Below are 19512 nucleotides of genomic sequence, written 5' to 3'. Positions count from 1 at the left end.
TTGCACTTTGTGCTTTTGCGCTACCTCTCTCTCACTCACTACGACCGAACCACCTTGGCCGAGTCATCGGTTACTTTGCCGCTTTACACATACCTTGGACTTTGTTTGACGTTTGAACAGTGTCAAGTCTATCATCAAGTGCGTCACAAAATAAAGTCATTCTACGGCTCGAGTCAAGACCAATTTTCTGGATTTCAACTGCTGGAGGACCAATTGAGAGTTTTTCTTATCATAAAGGCAACAAATTAATCTACAATGGAGGAAATATTGAACGAAACTGTGCCGCAGTCGGATTTGGAGGTAGAAAATACTTTAAAATTGATTATTTCACCACATTTGATGAGTGACATGTTGTGAATCATCTGTTGTTTACTGTCATTGGATTTTACTGGAACTTTGAGTTGAAAGTACGTCTTTGTTACAAAATATTCTTTCATTCTTAGAAATTCGAGAAGAAGTACAACCAGGAATTGCAGAGCGACAGTCTAACGCACACTACGCAGTTCGAATATGCCTGGTGTCTGGTGCGGAGTAATTACACCAATGATATGAAAAGTGTAAGTATCGAAATTGATGACCATTGTAGATGTTACAGTGTTGTTTTGGTTCAATTGACATTGGGTCCACGTCGGTTCATGAAGGGGAGCAATACAAAATGCAACATAGATGATGCAATGCTAACCATTCATGTGTGTTTTAGTCGAGCTCACTTTCACTTAGCTGAGCTGGTTCTGTTGTTGTTTATTACAACTTTTTCAGATGCAGTTAATCACATTTGCATTCCCTGCTGCTGTTTATATTTTTTTAATACTGAGGACTCCAGTAACAAATTTCAACGCAATTTTTAGACAATGTACATAAAGTTTATTAGCAAAATGTGTTAGTTACGTTAACATTGCTTTCTTTATTTTTGGTTATTCAAGGTCAACAATTAAAACGCATCTCTAAAAGATATTGCCAAAATAAAGTTTTGGATTTATTAGCAATGTACTAAGGCTATAAAATCACTCAAAAACTAAACTTTTTAATTAGACCTCGTTAACCTACCTTTTTCTATTGAAAGGGGGCTTTCTAACAAAAAAATACGTTACTTAATCCACCCTTAGGTGGTTGTTGCCTTCCTCACGTTTAGAGGGTAATGCTATCCAAAATAGATACACAAGGGCGGACCTTTCAGCGTTCTATAAACTTGATTAATTATTCATATCATCAGTTTGGGTAGTAAGATCTTCATAATTCAGGGCACTTTTGTGCTTATAACTTTTGATAGGGTTGTCAGATCTGCAATCTACTGAACTCGTTGGAAAATTCTTTTGATTACCTATCCAACGACAGGTCGCATGATAGATCCGGACAACGTTTTCATCGAAATATATGAGATCCGGTCTCTAAGAAGTTCATAAATAACATTTAAGTGCGCATAACTTTTGATAGGGTAGTCAGATCTTCAAACTTTTGAACTCATTCTAAAAATGTATAACATGACGGAGTTTCATACAAAAACCACCCTTTTTATAATCTTCCGGACTTTTGTTTGAATCGTTTTTTTAGCATAACTTTTGAAGTACTTTACTAAACTTTATAATTTTCAATAGCGACTTATGGGACCCCGGATCGAATGAGACCAATACGGTCCAAATTGGTTCAGGCAGTGCCGAGATAATCCAGTGTATTTTTTTATCAACATCCCACCACACACACAGACATTTGCTCAAAATGTGATTCTGAGTCGATAAGTATACATGAAGGTGGGTCTAGGAGGTCAAGTTAAGAATTTCGTTTTTCGAGTGATTTTATAGCCTTTCCTCAGTAAGGTGAGGAAGGCAAAAAGGGGCTTTCTAACGAAAAAAAAACACATTCAAAGCAGGGTTTTCCACCCACTTTTGTTTGTTTTAGTTATTTAGGGGAAGGTGGGGCAAGACGACCATATGGGGCAAGAGGAACAATCGCTCGAAAGGCCGTGATTTTTGCAATTTTGATTATTTCCAGTATGAGGAATTGTTGCTAGCAATGCAATTAACTACTACTACTACCACATATCCGCCAAAACGACGTACACGCCACGGGGCGTAAGATTTAATTAAGTTTTTCTCTAAACCTTTGTTTTCTTATAATATTTGGAAAGTACAAAATAAGGCTTAGGGTTCGTTTTAAGGCTCATTTTATCAAAATGCTATTTTCCCTAGATCAGTAGTGTCCCTACCAATGACTTGCACCTTTTATAAAGTATGATTTAACTTTTAGTTATTTTTGTTGAGAGTGTTTAAAAAGTCTTGTTCAGGTGGGGCAAGTGTACCATATGGATTTTTAGTATGGAAAAAATTACGAATTGCTGCAACAACATATTTTATTGGGGAAAAAATACATAAAAATACTTAAAAACTGATAAACAATTGTTTAAAAAAAATTGTCCATGCAAAATATAGTGATATTTTTAAAATTTCCTTTTTTTCATCTGAGTAATATTTTTTTTGTAAAAAACGATCATTTTTTAGTAAAATATTATCTTTTAATCTAAAAATGAAAGAAACTTTTCAAATACATTCTAATCTGATGTATCTAAGTGATAACAGTTCACTTGTTAGCAAATTGACATGTTGTTACATGAATTGTTCCTCTTGCCCCAACGGGTTGTTCGTCTTGCCCCACTAGTTGAGAAGAACGTACAGAAAATCAAAATTTTCAAAATCAATTTTTTACATTAAAAAACAGGATTTTCTTTTAACTTTTTCTATCAAAGTCTTAGTCAAGACCTGGAATAAGATGATTATGAAAAATCCGACAGAATTTTTAACGTTTTTGATGGGTTATAACGAGCATTTCCTTAGCTTGTTACACTTGCCCCACTTTCCCCTATACCTACATCTCCATAAATAAATCGTAATCGTCGCCATAAATCACAGTTTTAATATGGCGACAAATTATCTGAACGGTATTTAAAACTTTTTTACATTAGCCTAACATTGAGTCAACAGATATCTAAAAAATGAACTGGGTGTATTTTTTGAAGCGACAGCTGTTTGTTTTCCACACAGCACGGTGCCATTAACATTAGTTAATTTTCAGGTAAATTAATTCGGCTAGAGAGCCTCACACATATCGACTTTGAATCAAATTTTGTATGTGTATGTGTTTGTATGTGGATTTTCTCGGGACTGGTTGACACGTTATTCTCATTTCATCGCTGTCGTGCTAACTTGTCGTACGTGCATTTTGGGTCTAATTGAGTTAAGAATGCCATTTTGTGCAGCTCACAATGCCTCACCTTTTGAACTTCACAGATCCCCAAAATTCGATTTCATTCCTGAGATATTCGATAAATACCGAAAAAACTCCGTGCATTGTTGTCGCTCTTCGTATGAAAGAAGTTTCAACCTTGTCGTGCTGACTTGACACAGCCTGAAAATTAATGTAAGTGCGACCACTGGCCAAAGGGATTTCAGGTCGCGTTTGACACAGGTACAAGCTTAACTACCGAAATATTTTTAATTAGAACTCGAGACTCCAGCAACCAAACTCCAGGAAGATGCTCAGAATGTCCAACCACAAACGTGTTTTTGCCTTCCTCACTGAGGTAAGGCTATAATCCTGCTCTAAAAATGAACTTTGTATAAAAACGTCGTAGACCCACCTTCATCTATACATATCGACTCAGAATCGAAAACTGAACAAATGTCTGTGTGTATGTGTGTGTGTATGTATGTATGTGACCAACAAACTAGTTCATGTTTCTCGGCACTGGCTGAACCGATTTGACCCAAACCTGTTGCATTCGACTTGGTTTAGGGTCCCATAGATCGAGTTTTATACAGATTGAAGTTTCGATAAGTAGTTCAAAAGTTATGTATAAAAATGTGTTTTCACATATATCCGGATCTCACTTAAATGTATGTAAACTATGTATGGGTCCATCATCCGACCCATCGTTGGTTAGTTCATCAAAAGACCTTTCCAACGAGCCTAAAACATTGAAGATCTGGCAACCCTGTCCCGAGATATGCCCACTTAATTGATATTGATGTACTTTTTGGAAGCCGGATCTCACTTAAATGTATGTAAACTATGTCCGGATCGACCATCCGACCCCTCGTTGGTTAGGTTATCAAAAGACCTTTCCAACGAGTCCAAAACATTGAAGATCTGGCAACCCTGTCTCGAGATATGCCCACTTAATTGATATTGATGTACTTTTTTGAAGCCGGATCTCACTTAAATGTATGTAAACTTGGTCCGGATCCACCATCTGACCCATCGTTGGTTAGGTTATCAAAAGATCTTTCCAACGAGTCCAAAACATTGAAAATCTGGATCTTTTCAACAAGTTCAAAACATTGATGATCTGGCAACCCTGTCTCGAGGTATGGCCACTTAAGTGATATTTATGTACTTTTTTATTCTGGATCTAAAAAATAGATGAAATGTTTGTACAATTCCATCACATCAGCCATTGTTGGAAATAAGTGAGGAAGGCTCCAACCACGTAGGTGGATTAAGTTAGTTTTTATTGTTTACATTGCGTGCTCTCGTTTTTGTTGAATCAAGGTCAAACATTAAAACACGTTTTTCTCGGAACGTCAAAAAGCGACGTACGACAAGTTAGCACGACGGCGTTTGTCGAAGTGCCGGTTGTTGCCTTTTTTAAGCCACTAAAGGAATTTTTGATGATTTCCATAGGAATGCGATAATCATTACCAAAAAGTATCAGCAGGTGTAGGATACTATTCTGAACAACTTGTTGAAGGAACGTTGTCAAAATATTGATAGCGAGGCAAAAATTCATAACTTTGAACGAAAAAGCATAGCAATGATGGAAGGAAGGGAGGATTAAAAAACCGTCGTGTAAAAAATAATCAAAAGTCCTTCTCAATGACCCAATAAGACTCAAGAACTGTCATGAGTTATGAGCAGGGTTCCCTGGTTGCCAGATAAATCTGGGAATGTCAGATTTTTCAAGTGTCAGCCAGAATAAAGATTCACCCTTCTCTGTGCCAGATATTGACAGATTGTGCCAGATTTTTCGCTTAATGCGCATTTTGAACAAATATTTGATTAAAATGAGTCAATTTAATTGAAAATCATAAAATTCCGAATGAGTTTTTCTTAAAGTAAATGTAAATTCAACAATTTTTAGGACAAATATCAGTTAAAACATCTGAACTCTACACACTTTTGAATTAATTCATGTACTACATCAACTTCATCTTTCAGAATTGTTAGATTTTCGTCTGCCAGATTTTCCAGATTTTTATCGATACTTTGCCAGATTTTTTCAAATTTTGACCTGGTAACCCTGGTTATGTGCACGCATGTGTTAATTATTCACTTTTTTATGCCGGATCCTAGATGTTTAGTTGAAAATGATGTCTGGATCTGTTAGATGCGTTATCCCATTTCCAGTGAGCCCTGAAGTCGAGGAAATGATTTTCTCAAGATTTCTTTAATTCTTAATGCATAACTCGAGACAACAATGCAACCAACTAACACCATTTAATAAAGAACCTACATCTGAGAATTGATAAAGATAAGACGACTATTGCTCCGACTCCTCAGGTAAAAAACTGAAACAGTTGCTTTTCTCCATACATTTTTAGGATTTCTCCCATACAATCTTCAAGCAATTAGAGGGAGGGGTTCCCGTGGTCAGAATGAGCTCAAATTTCCTATTCGAAACTCAGTGTCCGAAAGGCTTGATTCTTAAGGCAATTGCAAACCTCTTTTTACACCTTAGCTTCCATCTACCCCGGGACTCGAACTGACAACCTTTGGATTGTGAGTCCAACTACCTACCAGCGACTCCACCGAGGCAGGACCTAGGGAGACAATTCTTACACCTAGACTGAGCTAACGACCTAACCCTTAACACGGAGAAAAAAGAGTTCCCAAAATCGTGAACACCCGTTCATGAAATTGGGAACCACAAACAAAGTGTTCACATTCCATGGTACGTTTTTGAAAATCGTACCATGGCATTTGAACACTTTGTTCATGGTTCCCAATTTCATGAACGGGTGTTCACGATTTTGGGAACACTTTTGTCTACGTGTAGGTTAGACCGGGGTCAACATTTACTTCCCCATCCGAAGGAAGGCGTGGTCAGACAAATCTCGTCTCGAAAAATGCCACCGGAACCGTCTGGGATCGAACCCTAGCCGACTGGGTGAGAGGCAACCACGCTTACCCTTACACCCTGGTCCCGGACATACACACGTTTATTACTAGTAAATATTTTCTAAGGAAAACTGGATATTAGATAAGATTTCTTAATAATGTCATACTTTTTTGGCTAGCAGTCATGAAATATTTTTTATGTTTCTTACATGAGAAGCTTTTTAAAGAACAGATAACTTATAAATCCCCCTTGTTGTTTTCGCTACCCAAACAGGGCATCACACTGCTGGAGGAACTTTGCAAGAAGAACCCGGAGGGCAAGCGCGACTACATCTACTATCTGGCCCTCGCGTACACCCGGCTGAAGGAGTACTCGACGGCGATGAAGTACGTGCAGGCCTTCCTGGAAATCGAACCCAACAACCAGCAGGTGATCGTGCTGGAGGAGTACATCAAGAAAAAAATCGACATCGAGGGGCTGAAGGGCGCGGCCATGGCTGGCGGTGCGGCCCTCGTGTTGGGCGGTATCCTCGGAATAGGGTTTGCGCTGGCGAAAAAATGAAAATCAGCCGCCAAAAAGTAAAGTCGGTTGGCTGGCTTCCTTTAGCAGGGGGGTTGTTTTCTGAACGGACGCACTTTTTGGGAGAGTGATTAAAAATGTGATGGCTATATGGAGAAATAAAAAAAATGCACTAAAATAGCTTTTGGTTTGTCAATGAGACGAAATGGTGTAGTTTCAGAAGTAACTGCAAATTAGAAACAAAAGTGTTACTGGAATATCAAATGTTGAAGATTGTACATATTCAATGGAGCTAAATAATGACTAGATGTAAGTAAGCGTTACAAATATATTATGAGCACCCTTGTACAAACTGTCTTTTCTTATTATATGTTATGCTTGCTAGCGTTAAAGTATTCATTGGTGAAGTTTGTATTGTAGGTAAAGTATTCCTTGTCTTTCAGTGCAGAAGGTTGTACGCGAGTGACGATTTCTTTTTCCGAAGTATTAGGAATGTCCTTCTTTACAGGTGCAATCGGATCCTTCCCAAATAGCGCTTGATACTTCTCAGTTTGGATTATTCCTATTATTTGAAACAGTGAAACAACGCATGCCCACAGGTAGAATAGCAAAACTAGAAAGAAAACACGAGGTTTGTTTTGAATCAATAAACATATCATCAGCTACTTACGTAGTCCAAATCCACCAGCAATGGTTAGTGCTATAAGATCACCCAAATTCAACTGCTTTTTAACAACCATCATGGTTGTCACATGAGCTAATGTTAAAAGGGTTAGCCTAGCAAATTCCAAAATAATGAACGGAACAAGCAAATACCGTAGAAGCTGTAAATATTCCATCATTCTTAGTTGAGCATTCAACATTGTTGAAAAGAAGACTTACCTTGAAAGCACCAACGATCATTACAATACAACAAAGAGTATGCACAGCAAAAAAGATCATCACGTACAGAAAAACCTGATCAGAATTGGACTCCATTTGCTGCAAAACCCACATGAAAATCTCCTGCTGATCAAACTCGTCGATATTTTGATGCGTTCTCTTCGCCATTTGCAGGATGCCATCGCTGCCTCCGATGACGCTCATTGGTATCAAATTTTCAATCTAAAAATATCAATTCTTAATGCAATATCTCGTGCAAAACACCAAATCTTCAGCAAATACGATTGTCAACGCTCCAATAACGATGCTACCCAGCCGGGTAGATGCGTAAAAGCAGCATGTTTTCATGCACGGCATTTCGAGGCCACGTGCAATCGAGCACTAGAATGGTGTCACGAAAATTCACAACATTATGCTCATGGTTGGAGCTCATTAGTGACGTGCGATTTAGTCATTTAGATCATTATGGAGATAACGAAAAACAAGTATTGCATCTTTCACGCAACAAATAATAGTTGGGCAAGTATTGTACTTTACACGGTTATTGACCTTTGGAAACAAACATTTCATGTGGCCAATTCTGACAGTAGTCTTATCTTAAGGGAACTTTATACGTCAACAAGAACGACATTTCGGAAAAAAATTCCGGCGAAAATCCGGTTCCCCGTGGTCCGCTCAGGATAAAACCCCTTCTAATCGATTCAAGAACATTTTTACATAAGTCTTGGTAGGACTTGAAGAACTAGCCGCGTTCCGAGATGCGGACGTAATCACCTTTATCCCAATTGTATCCCACTCTAGCATGCTTTGATTTTTTTGTTCTATAATTTGATATCTCTCACTCTCAATGTTCCTTTCAATATCGACACAGTGAGAGTCCATTATATGAGATCAAAATCAAAAACTTAAATTCCAGATTTTTTTTTTAAAGATCCTATAACTATAAGCTATTGTCTTTTATATGTTTATATGACCTATTAAAAAAAAAAACTCAGAAATTTCACCTGATAACTTTCGAACCTAAAAATTCAGCCTACACAGTGAAAAAAGGGTTCCCAAAATCGTGAACAAGCGTTCATTAAAATGGGAACCACGAACAAAGTGTTCAAATCCCATGGTACGATTTCCAAAAACGTACCATGGAATTTGAAAAATTTGTTCGTGATTCCAGTTTTCATGAACGCTTGTTCACGATTTTAGGAACTCATTTTTCTCCGTGTAGAAGCTCTCAACCCAAATTTGAGTCACCTATAATCTAAAAACTGCTGACTAACGTGGAATTGCTGCTACTCACAATATTTTTTTTCTGGTTAAATTTAATCTAAGCAAATTTTATGCTTTGAAAACATTGCTTAAATGAGCAATTCTCTGAGTTTTCGGTCATTCGATTTTTTTTGTATTTTTTAATCCGGCTGAAACTTTTTTGGTGCCTTCGGTATGCCCAAAGAAGCCAATTTGCATCATTATTTGTCCATATAATTTTCCATACAAATTTGGCAGCTGTCCATACAAAAATGATATGTGAAAATTCAAAAATCTGTATCTTTTTTTTTTAATTTTGATCGAGTTGGTGTCTTCGACAAAGTTACACTGGCCAAACATTCAATATTACGCCCATTTGAAATGTTAGTCTTGATTTTAAATTTTTGAAAATATTTTTTTCGAAAAGATTGGAAAATTTCACGAATGTTTCATGTTTTAACATTGTTAATCGGACCTATAGTTGCTGAGATATCGACATTAGAAAATGGTGGGTTGTTTGGGTGAGACTTATAAAACATCAATTTTCCTGTTTTTTAGCCTTTGCATAGCAATATCTCAGCAACTATGGGTCGCATCAACAAAGTTCAATAAAGCAAAATATAGAGAATTTTCTCAGCTTTTCAAAAATATTTTTTTCAAAGGTGGGCAAACATGGGCACTAATTATAAAAAATGAAAAACTGCGACAATTTTCAAAAAAGTTACCTAAAAATGGCTATAACTTGAAAACGGTGCACTTTATCAAAAATTCACTAAAGTACTTTTTGATTGCAAATTCGATTTTACATCGAAAAATGAAGTTGAAATTTTTTTGCGACCGATATTTCGATTTTTTGAAAAAATCAGTATTGATTCAAAAAATCATAACTCGGTCAAAGATTTTTTGCCCATAAGGCTTTCTAGTCAGAAATTTACCAACACATTCAAAGTATGTTTACATGACAGCTGGACGTTTGTTTGCATCAGGTTTCCTATCTCTTTCTAGCAATTTTTTTTTGTCAAGCGACTTCTAGCTGGTTTATTTGACTGATTGCCCGATATGTCAGCCAACATACTTCGCAGGGCTGTGACAGCGACAGCTCGATCATTGTTTGCATCAGGACACTGTGACGAGGAGTTCGTCATTTTTGAGTTAAATTATATTTTTTTCACTGGGCCTAGAAAGCCTTATTCTGGAAATTTCTGAAAAGTTGGCATTTTATGTCCTCTAAAACATATCAAAAAATAAAAAAATAAAAAATAGTGTTTTTTTGCAAATCAAGTTTTAGTGACAAAAAGTTAAATCAAAAATCACCAAAATTTTTTTTCCGTGTAGCATTTTTTTCAGTGTAGTCCATATCCATACCTACAACTTTGCCGAAGACACCAACTCGATCAAAAAATTCCTTCAAAAGATACAGATTTTTGAATTTTCACATATCATTTTTGTATGCAGCAGTTCCATATGAAAGTTAAAGAAAAAAAATAAAAGTGCTTCGATTTGGCTCAAAATTTTTCTGGGGGTTCCTTGGCCAAAATAATTCGACCGGTATTTTTTTGTTTGGCCATTAGGGTGGCCTACGTCGTGTTAGGGTGGTCCGAAAAATGGCCATTTTCGTCGATTTTCACAAAAACCACTTTTTTCAAAAAATCATAACTTCGCTCCATTCCTACCGATTTTAGCTGTCTAGGGTGCAAATGAAAGATGATAAGTTGGACTTCCAAGAAAAAATAATGTGGAGTTTCAAAAATCTAGCCTAACATTTGAAAAAGTCTTATGAAAACATCAAATGCCGTTTTGACGGTGTCTGGACCAAAGAGCCTATATCTGAAAATATTTTTAACGGATTCCTCGGACAATTTTACATAACATATCAAAAATTGGGCGAGGTTCATTAACAGGATTCAGAGATATGATTTTTGAAAATAAAATCCGGGTTTTCGACGCGCCGCGCGCAAAACGGAAGATTGACGAAATCGGCAAAAATCAACTTTTTCACTAAAACTGCGATAACTCGAAAATTTCAGCGATGACCTATAAATGTTAGGGTACCAAAGTTGCGTATTTCAATTACGAAAATTTTGGTACCTAACATCTATAGGTCATCGCTGAAATTTTCTAGTTATCGCAGTTTTAGTGAAAAAGTTGATTTTTGCCGATTTCGTCAATTTCTCGTTTTCGCGCGCGGCGCGTCGAAAAACCCGGATTTTATTTTCAAAAAATAATATCTCTGAATCCTGTTAATGAACCTCACCCAATTTTTGATATGTTATGTAAAATTGTTCGAGGAATCCGTTAAAAATATTTTCAGATATAGGCTCTTTGGTCCAGACACCGTCAAAACGGCATTTGATGTTTTCATAAGACTTTTCAAATGTTAGCTAGATTTTGAAACTCCACATTATTTTCTTGAAAGTCCAACTTATCATCTTTCATTTGCGCCTAGACAGCTAAAATCGGTTGAAATGGAGCGAAGTTATGATTTTTGAAAAAAGTGGTTTTGTGAAAATCGACGAAAATGGCCTTTTTCGGACCACCCTAACACGGCGTAGGCCACCCTAATGGCCAAACAAAAAAATACGGGTCTAATTATTTTGGCCAAGGAACCCCCAGAAAAATTTTGAGCCCGATCGGAGAACTTTTATTTTTTTTCTTTAACTTTCATATGGAACTGCTGTATGAACAGCTGCCAAATTTGTATGGAAAATTATATGGACAAACTAATGATGCAAAATGGCTTCTTTGAGCATACCGAAGGCACCAAAAAAGTTTCAGCCGGATTAAAAAATACAAAAATTAAAATTAAAGAAAAAAGACCGATTCCGTAGAGAACTGCTCAAATATGTAATTTGTAAAATAAATTTAAACAAATAATTCGTGGATAGCATACTGTTTTCTTTGTTACAAACACAATTACAATCAAACTTGTTTTAATCACTAGTTTCCCTTCCATTAATGAAAAGGGTAGGTTTTTTTAACATTCAGTTGTTGATAAATCGATGTTATGTAATCTTCTCACAATTTGCTTTTCATCCATATTTTATAAAAAAAAATATTTTTATCGCGACAGATTTCCTGGACTAAACCCTAAACATAAATTTAGGATCGCAACAGCAATTGTAGTGACTAAGAACAGCACCGACATTGTTTAAATCACATTTTGGACATGACCAGGCCGGTGTCTAAGTGCAATCGGTGACGATAGGTCATTAGTGCCCGCAATTGACCGACCATCGGAAGTTTCTTCCATGCGTCGCGATCATCGCCATTGCGAATCACTGTTAGACGAAGGAACACACTAACACCATGTAAAAGAAGCATTAGTAGAAGTATTTGAGTGTGTCGTTCAACGAACGAAGACGATTCAAAGTACCCAGAGTGGTTGGCCGTGGCCAGGGCACACGATCATTCACGAACTTAACACAACTAAACTCAGTTTTATGAACAAATCTATTTGAAAGTTCCCATTTACAAGTTAAATCCTCTCCCGAGGTTTGACCATCGAAAAAATTTAAAATCGCAATCGGAATCAAAAAAAGTCTTTAAATCATAAAATCATAAAATCATAAAATCATAAAATCATAAAATCATAAAATCATAAAATCATAAAATCATAAAATCATAAAATCATAAAATCATAAAATCATAAAATCATAAAATCATAAAATCATAAAATCATAAAATCATAAAATCATAAAATCATAAAATCATAAAATCATAAAATCATAAAATCATAAAATCATAAAATCATAAAATCATAAAATCATAAAATCATAAAATCATAAAATCATAAAATCATAAAATCATAAAATCATAAAATCATAAAATCATAAAATCATAAAATCATAAAATCATAAAATCATAAAATCATAAAATCATAAAATCATAAAATCATAAAATCATAAAATCATAAAATCATAAAGTCCTAAAATCATAAAATCATAAAATCATAAAATCATAAAATCATAAAATCATAAAATCATAAAATCATAAAATCATAAAATCATAAAATCATAAAATCATAAAATCATAAAATCATAAAATCATAAAATCATAAAATCATAAAATCATAAAATCATAAAATCATAAAATCATAAAATCATAAAATCATAAAATCATAAAATCATAAAATCATAAAATCATAAAATCATAAAATCATTAAATCATAAAATCATAAAATCATAAAATCATAAAATCATAAAATCATAAAATCATAAAATCATAAAATCATAAAATCATAAAATCATAAAATCATAAAATCATAAAATCATAAAATCATAAAATCATAAAATCATAAAATCATAAAATCATAAAATCATAAAATCATAAAATCATAAAATCATAAAATCATAAAATCATAAAATCATGAAATCATAAAATCATAAAATCATAAAATCATAAAATCATGAAATCATAAAATCATAAAATCATAAAATCATAAAATCATAAAATCATAAAATCATAAAATCATAAAATCATAAAATCATAAAATCATAAAATCATAAAATCATAAAATCATAAAATCATAAAATCATAAAATCATAAAATCATAAAATCATAAAATCATAAAATCATAAAATCATAAAATCATAAAATCATAAAATCATAAAATCATAAAATCATAAAATCATAAAATCATAAAATCATAAAATCATAAAATCATAAAATCATAAAATCATAAAATCATAAAATCATAAAATCATAAAATCATAAAATCATAAAATCATAAAATCATAAAATCATAAAATCATAAAATCATAAAATCATAAAATCATAAAATCATAAAATCATAAAATCATAAAATCATAAAATCATAAAATCATAAAATCATAAAATCATAAAATCCTAAAATCATAAAATCATAAAATCATAAAATCATAAAATCAAGATTATCAAAAAAGTGCCCACTTGATTTATGGATGGTCCCAAATAAAAACCGAGTGCCATTGTGATTGGCTAAAATTAAATTCTGTTTTTTTACTATCATAAATGTTTATATTTTATAAACATTTGAACATTAAACGCATCTGAGTGTAATCCAACTAACGATCCATCCCTCAGTCGGGTGTGTTACACGACGACGGAGAAACGAGCAAAACAAAAAGTTTACATTTGATTCAGCGCAGAGTCAGCGCGAATAAAATGCGCTAGCTGTTTTCAATCGAGGCTCCTCGCAAAGTGTTCTGATTCGCTGTTGTTTTTTTCTCTTCATTATTTAATTCAAACATATATATTTTCTTATCGCATCGTGTGCCACATTTCCATAAGGAACGAACTTTGAGTAAACTGTGTGAAAAGTTCGCTAGTTTGGCTTAACCAGCCGCATCGATCGGATCGTGTCGTAAACGAGCAAAGTGAAATAAAAAAGTGCGCAGTGCGTGGAAAAAGGCTTCCAAAGTTGTGCAATAGCTGCTCTCGGAAGCAAAAACGGCAGACAGACTGAACTGACAGACTGGAGAAAGAGTCGAAAGTGCGACCGGACAGAACTCAAGTGTGAATGGATATGAAACGAGGTCACAAGTTTAACAAGTGAAATCGGCTGGGAAGAATAGCTCTCGGGGGTAGAAAAAACTCATCGGATTAAAAGTGGATACTTAAACTAGACGATCGTCATGATGGATAAGGAGTACATACTGAACAATAACGTGTAAGTTCTGCTAAATAAGCTGTGAAAAAAGAGTTCCTAATGTACGAGCTTTGCTTCCGACGTGGTTTTCTGTGTAGTGAATTTCTTATTAGGCTGCTTGAGAGTGCACACAAATTGCACGGTTGACAGACTGTTGAGAAAACACCGGATCCAATCTATCAAACGATCCAGGGTCAGGAGGCTGATACGTCAACGTCAGCTTTAGCAGCTCTGACTTGCGTGTTTGTTAGTTACTCTGTTGAGGTTAGATTTAAGTGGCTTGCGTATATTTAAGTGTTTGGAGAGACTTGCCACGGAGACTTCACCTACGGTTGAAAATAAGGTGTCATAGATATTCCGACGAAGAAGCTGAATACAGGCCTGAAGAAACTGAAAAAAATGTTTGTTTGGCGTATCTCAAATCGACCTCGTCGTGCTATCTTGTCGCACCCGCCATTTCGACGTTCCGAGAAAAATGCGTTTAAATGTTTGAATAAACAAAAACGAAAGCACGCAATTTAAACAATAACAAACACGTTTTGTTTGGCTGACCATTCTGTGCATTGCCCCGAAGTTTGGTTAATGTTGGTTGCTGGAATCTCGAGTTTTAATTACAAATGTTTACGATAGTCTAACTTGTACGTGCGTCAAACGCGTTCTGACTTGAAATCACTTTGCCCTTTGTCGCACTTACATCAATTTTCAGGGAGTGACAAGATAGCACGACAAGATTGAAACTACTTTCATATGAAAAGTGACAAAAATTTTCGGAGCTCTTTTGGTTTTCATTGAATGTCTCAGGATTGAAATCGAATTTTGGGGATCTGTGAAGGTAAAAAAATGAGGCATTGTGAGCTGCACAAAATGGCGTTCTTAACTCAATTTGGCCTAAAATGCACGTACGACAAGTTAGCACGATGGCGACGAAATCTTAGTCTTATGGTTTGCGATTGTCTCACACCAATGATGTTCGGTTTCAGTAAATTTTTACTGCACTACTGATATTTTCAGTATTTTTTTTGCTAAATTTCAGAAAAATTTAAATGAGACTGCCAAACTTTTTTGAAAAAAAAAAAAAAATTAAACCCAAACATAATAGGTTGCAATAAAAAACAACTTAAACTTAAAGAGTAATAACAGATAAGAAGCAATAATAGTAGTTTATGCAACAAGTTGCAAAAAGAGGATTTTTTCAGCACGAGTCATACATTTATCCAACGAGGTTCACCGAGTTGGATAAATACGAGGAGTGCTGAAAAAATCAAGTTTTGCAACGAGTTCCATACAACATTTTTTGCAATTCCAAAAACACACTGAGTGAAATTTTATGTCAAATTTTCATGTATTTTGTCAATAAATCGTTTAAATCAAAAAATGTTGAAAAGAGTTACTTTTCGAAACAAGTGCTGAAAAGTTCAACTTTTGCCCGTGAGAGTCGCTCAACCTGCATTCCTGTCACACATGGGGTCTGCACAGCTGATTCCACGTAGATTTTTCCCGCCAGTAATGACAGGAAACGTTGACAAACGGAATATGTGCCAAAATCATAAGTGGTTTTTAACATATGAAGGGAAATCATCGTGAACTGGAACTGCCGGTCGTTAGCCCGGGTAAAGTGGAAACGTTGAGATGATTGTTGTCCTCTGTTCTCATCTCGCAAAAATCCATACAGAGAACCACGTCTCATTCAACCGGCTCCGTGGCCTAATGGTTACGGCTTCTGTCTCCCAAGCAGAAGGTTCAGGGATCAAATCCCGGTCGGTACCTTTGAAATTTGTAATCAGGAATTTGAATATGAATAAAAACTAAAATGAATCAGGTGGGATTCGAACTCACACCTTTGGTGGTGGTGGTGGTCTGGGACGCTAAGGGACCATCCACAAGCCACGTGGACACTTTTTTGGCAATCTCAACCCCCCCCCCCTTCGTGGACAACCGTCCATACAAAAAAAAACTTTTTTGTATGGAGCGTGGACAATCGCCATACCCCCTAAAGTGTCCACGTGGTTTATGGATGGTCCCTAAGCAGTCGGCCATCAGAAGGTTTACACTCAAGGAGTGAATTGATCCGTAGTGTTGAAACATGTTATCTCTTCTTCTCATATTATTAAATACGCGCTGATCCCTGATTTGCCTGAGGGGATTGGAAGTCTAAATATAGATCGAGTTTCCTTCAGATGCTTGCTTCTATGTTTAGGCGGGGCCAAACAATGCCCAGCGACCTCGGAATTGGACCGCAAGGAGCTCTGTCATTCTGAAATGGGTTGTTGGAAGCAGCGCGAGGGCTATCACCACCTAATACCCGGGACTGAGATAAGCTGTATCAGCATTTGGCATGTACACAGTCTGATACAAATTATACTTTCCCATAATTTCGCTACCGGTTAGCGGGTATTGGATTGGACCACACACACACACAGTGCTGAAAAGTTCAACTTTTCAGCACCCATTTGAGTGCTGCAAAGTAGAACTTTTCAGCATTTATTTTGAAAAGTGTTGCTATTCGATTCTGTTATTTTTGGTACTTTAAAGTATATTTTTAATGCTTTTCTGGTCATGTCATAAAAATGAAAGTGAATAAAATAATTATATGAGACTTATTTCATTTGAATCACACTGTATTAAAAATTGAGTTTCATTTTAAATCCAAAGCACAACAAAGAACAAAAAAAAAATCATTTTGAATGTCTAATTTATAAGCTATTTAAAATTAATGTCCTTGTTCAGATTGAAGTGTAGATTATCACCAAATAATAGTATTGAGCTTATTCTATGATTTTAAGCTTGAAAACATAAGAAATATGATGAAAACAGAGATTTTGTGACTGCTTAAAAATTCCCGGGATCCCGGGAATCCCCAGGAAATTCAAAACCTGGGAAATTTGGACGCCCTATATGCAATCATTAATTTGTTTTTTTTTAATATGTAAGATTTGACGTTTTTTTCAAAAAGAACTTTTTGCTGTTTTGTAAATTGTAAATTCACTCAAATTCAAAAGATTTTAGAATAAACCAAAACTTGCGAATTATGATTCTAAACGCAGCGAAAAGCATTTTAAATTGATTTCGGTTCATTTCACCTAAATTTCTAATTTAAATTAAAAAAAAATAATTTTTTCTTGCCCTGCAAAATGTATCATTTTAATTTCTCCGGATAATCCCGTTAATGTTTTTGAGCCTCTTTTTGCTAAATATTTCTGCATGAGAGAGAAGAGACAGTTTAAGTACTCTTTCGAATTTTTCTCTCAGTGAGTGTCAAAAAATCTTTCGATGAAGATTCTTTTATCGGATATACATTTATGCATTTAATAGTTAGTTTAAACTTATTTATAACTGCATTTGTTTCACCGCAACATGCAGGTGTTTTAAACTAAGTTGTTTAAGAGATTAAGCCCAATAGAATTTTATTATATTGAACACCATCATACACAATGTTTTTTCCTCCCTACAATTACATGCCAATTACGGTAGATGTATTAGTAACTTTGTTAGAGTGGTTTGACCTGACGGTAATTTATTCACTTCAAAACCTGAATCATTGATTTACTACACAAACACATTGATCTCTCTCCTCTCCAATCCGGAAACAAGTAAATATTCATAAAACGAGTGTCGGAAAAGCGGGCCACGAAGGACGTCATCTTTGTTCATTGCACTTGCCCTAAGTGCCGTTCGATGCTGGCCACTGCACCCGTTGTTGTTGGTTTACTGATAGAACGAATGCACCGCAAAGTGTGACGTCGAATCTTGATAACCCCTTTCTGCGACGAAAGACAAGCTTTTGCAGTGTGGAAATTTAGAGTAATTAATTTTTAAGCTTTTTATTTTTTCGATACGTCGTTAAAAATTAAAAAAATCTTAATATATGTTTTATAGCAAAAAAAACCCTCGACAAAACCAAAAACCTTAGCAACGCGTGCTAATAGCCCATATAAACGCACATAAAGAATTCGAAACATTAGGGACAAAGTACAGTTTATTGTGACTAGATTATTTGTACTCAATTTTGTGATGTGTGTGCAGTTTGAACCCAATTTTGTGTAAACAAGACACGAAAGAGTAGAGTAGACAACACTCGCCTGCGAGAAAAACCATCGTCGCACAAACGTCAAGAAACGCAATCAGCAAACGCAGCCTCGACGACGACTTCCGCAATTGAGGAGAGAGTGCAGAAGGAAAAATTCTCGCCTCGGTGCGAACGCGTCGCCACCTCGTCTGCTGCAAAGTGCCTTTTGCCCGTTCCACGTGGTCGCGTTGGGTGAAGCCCGTCCGAGAAAAGTGCGGCGGAGAAAAGTGCGGTGAACGAAGTGTTCGGGACTAGTGCGCGCGCGTGGTCGTCGAAAAGTCGCGAGTGCAAAAAACGGTCAAAGCTATTGGCTGGCGGAACAACGGCCTGCACGTGAAATCGCACCGGCTGATCGAGGGTTCGACGTCCCCGGAGGGATTTCCAACACGCCAAGAACGACCCAGATCCGGCATTCTCGACCGGTAAGAAGTGGGACGGTTTTGTCTCATCGAAACTACAAGATCCGGTAATTTCATCCCCAGGCACGCCCCGCGGCCATCGGCGGTACCGAACCGCTCAGAGGACGGCCCAGCGGCCAAGCAACAGCGAGCACCACGCCTCTTTGGTGAGTCAGCTTCGAAAAAGCTCAAAACAGGATTTAACACACCACACTTCGCCCCTAGGCACGCAATCCCCAACGCCGGTGTGAGACAATCGCACACACACACACACGGCGCAACAAACCCAAGATCGACTCCGTGCATACCGGTGAGTGCTGAGTAATTCTTGGCGGAACAGCCAATAACAACCTACTTCTCTAACCAGGCCTCGCACCACTCATCCCGCAATCCGACTGGCGGTCCGACAAGAACTGGAGGACAACTTGGAAGAAGCACACGAAAAGGGGACGCAAAGTAAGTGTGCGATCGAGAAAAGTGGGTGATTCAGATCTAATTTTAACCTTCCTGATCCAGGAGCCCCTTTTTTGTGTACCGCTGGAAAATCTGCTCGAAAGCTGAACGGTCGGTCGGCGCTGTTAAGAGCGGGCGAGTGTGCAGCGAGTTGGCCTTCACCAGGGCGAACGGAGGGCGCGCTGATCAAGTGCAGGAGGAATCATCTGTCGTCGAC

General features: G+C 36.4%; 3 protein-coding genes across 3 annotated transcripts in view; 2 read left to right on the top strand and 1 right to left on the bottom strand.

Annotated features, from left to right (window-relative positions):
• Positions 1 to 112: 112 nt before the first annotated feature.
• Positions 113 to 6976, top strand: LOC6047538 (mitochondrial fission 1 protein). Its single transcript, XM_038256949.1, has 3 exons — positions 113 to 300; positions 444 to 557; positions 6383 to 6976. The coding sequence occupies exons 1-3, from the start codon at positions 256 to 258 to the stop codon at positions 6668 to 6670; spliced, it is 447 nt and encodes a 148-aa protein (XP_038112877.1). The 5' UTR covers positions 113 to 255; the 3' UTR covers positions 6671 to 6976.
• LOC6047537 lies at positions 6945 to 7900 on the bottom strand. Its single transcript, XM_001864552.2, has 4 exons — positions 7793 to 7900; positions 7511 to 7732; positions 7299 to 7452; positions 6945 to 7241 (listed from the first exon to the last, which is right to left on the bottom strand). The coding sequence occupies exons 1-4, from the start codon at positions 7865 to 7867 to the stop codon at positions 6994 to 6996; spliced, it is 699 nt and encodes a 232-aa protein (XP_001864587.2). The 5' UTR covers positions 7868 to 7900; the 3' UTR covers positions 6945 to 6993.
• Positions 7901 to 13893: 5993 nt separating this feature from the next.
• The window catches only part of LOC6047536 (ATP-binding cassette sub-family G member 1), a 33404-nt gene continuing 27785 nt past the window's right edge, over positions 13894 to 19512 (top strand). The window contains exon 1 of the mRNA XM_038251868.1: positions 13894 to 14399. Coding sequence (XP_038107796.1) covers positions 14365 to 14399 — 35 coding nt within the window. The 5' untranslated portion in view covers positions 13894 to 14364. The remainder of the gene's footprint in view (positions 14400 to 19512) is intronic.

The sequence above is a fragment of the Culex quinquefasciatus genome, chromosome 2 (assembly GCF_015732765.1).
Source record: "Culex quinquefasciatus strain JHB chromosome 2, VPISU_Cqui_1.0_pri_paternal, whole genome shotgun sequence".
Taxonomy (NCBI): domain Eukaryota; kingdom Metazoa; phylum Arthropoda; class Insecta; order Diptera; family Culicidae; genus Culex; species Culex quinquefasciatus.
Note: the sequence above shows the minus strand (reverse complement) of the source record. Positions and strands in the feature narration are given on the sequence as shown.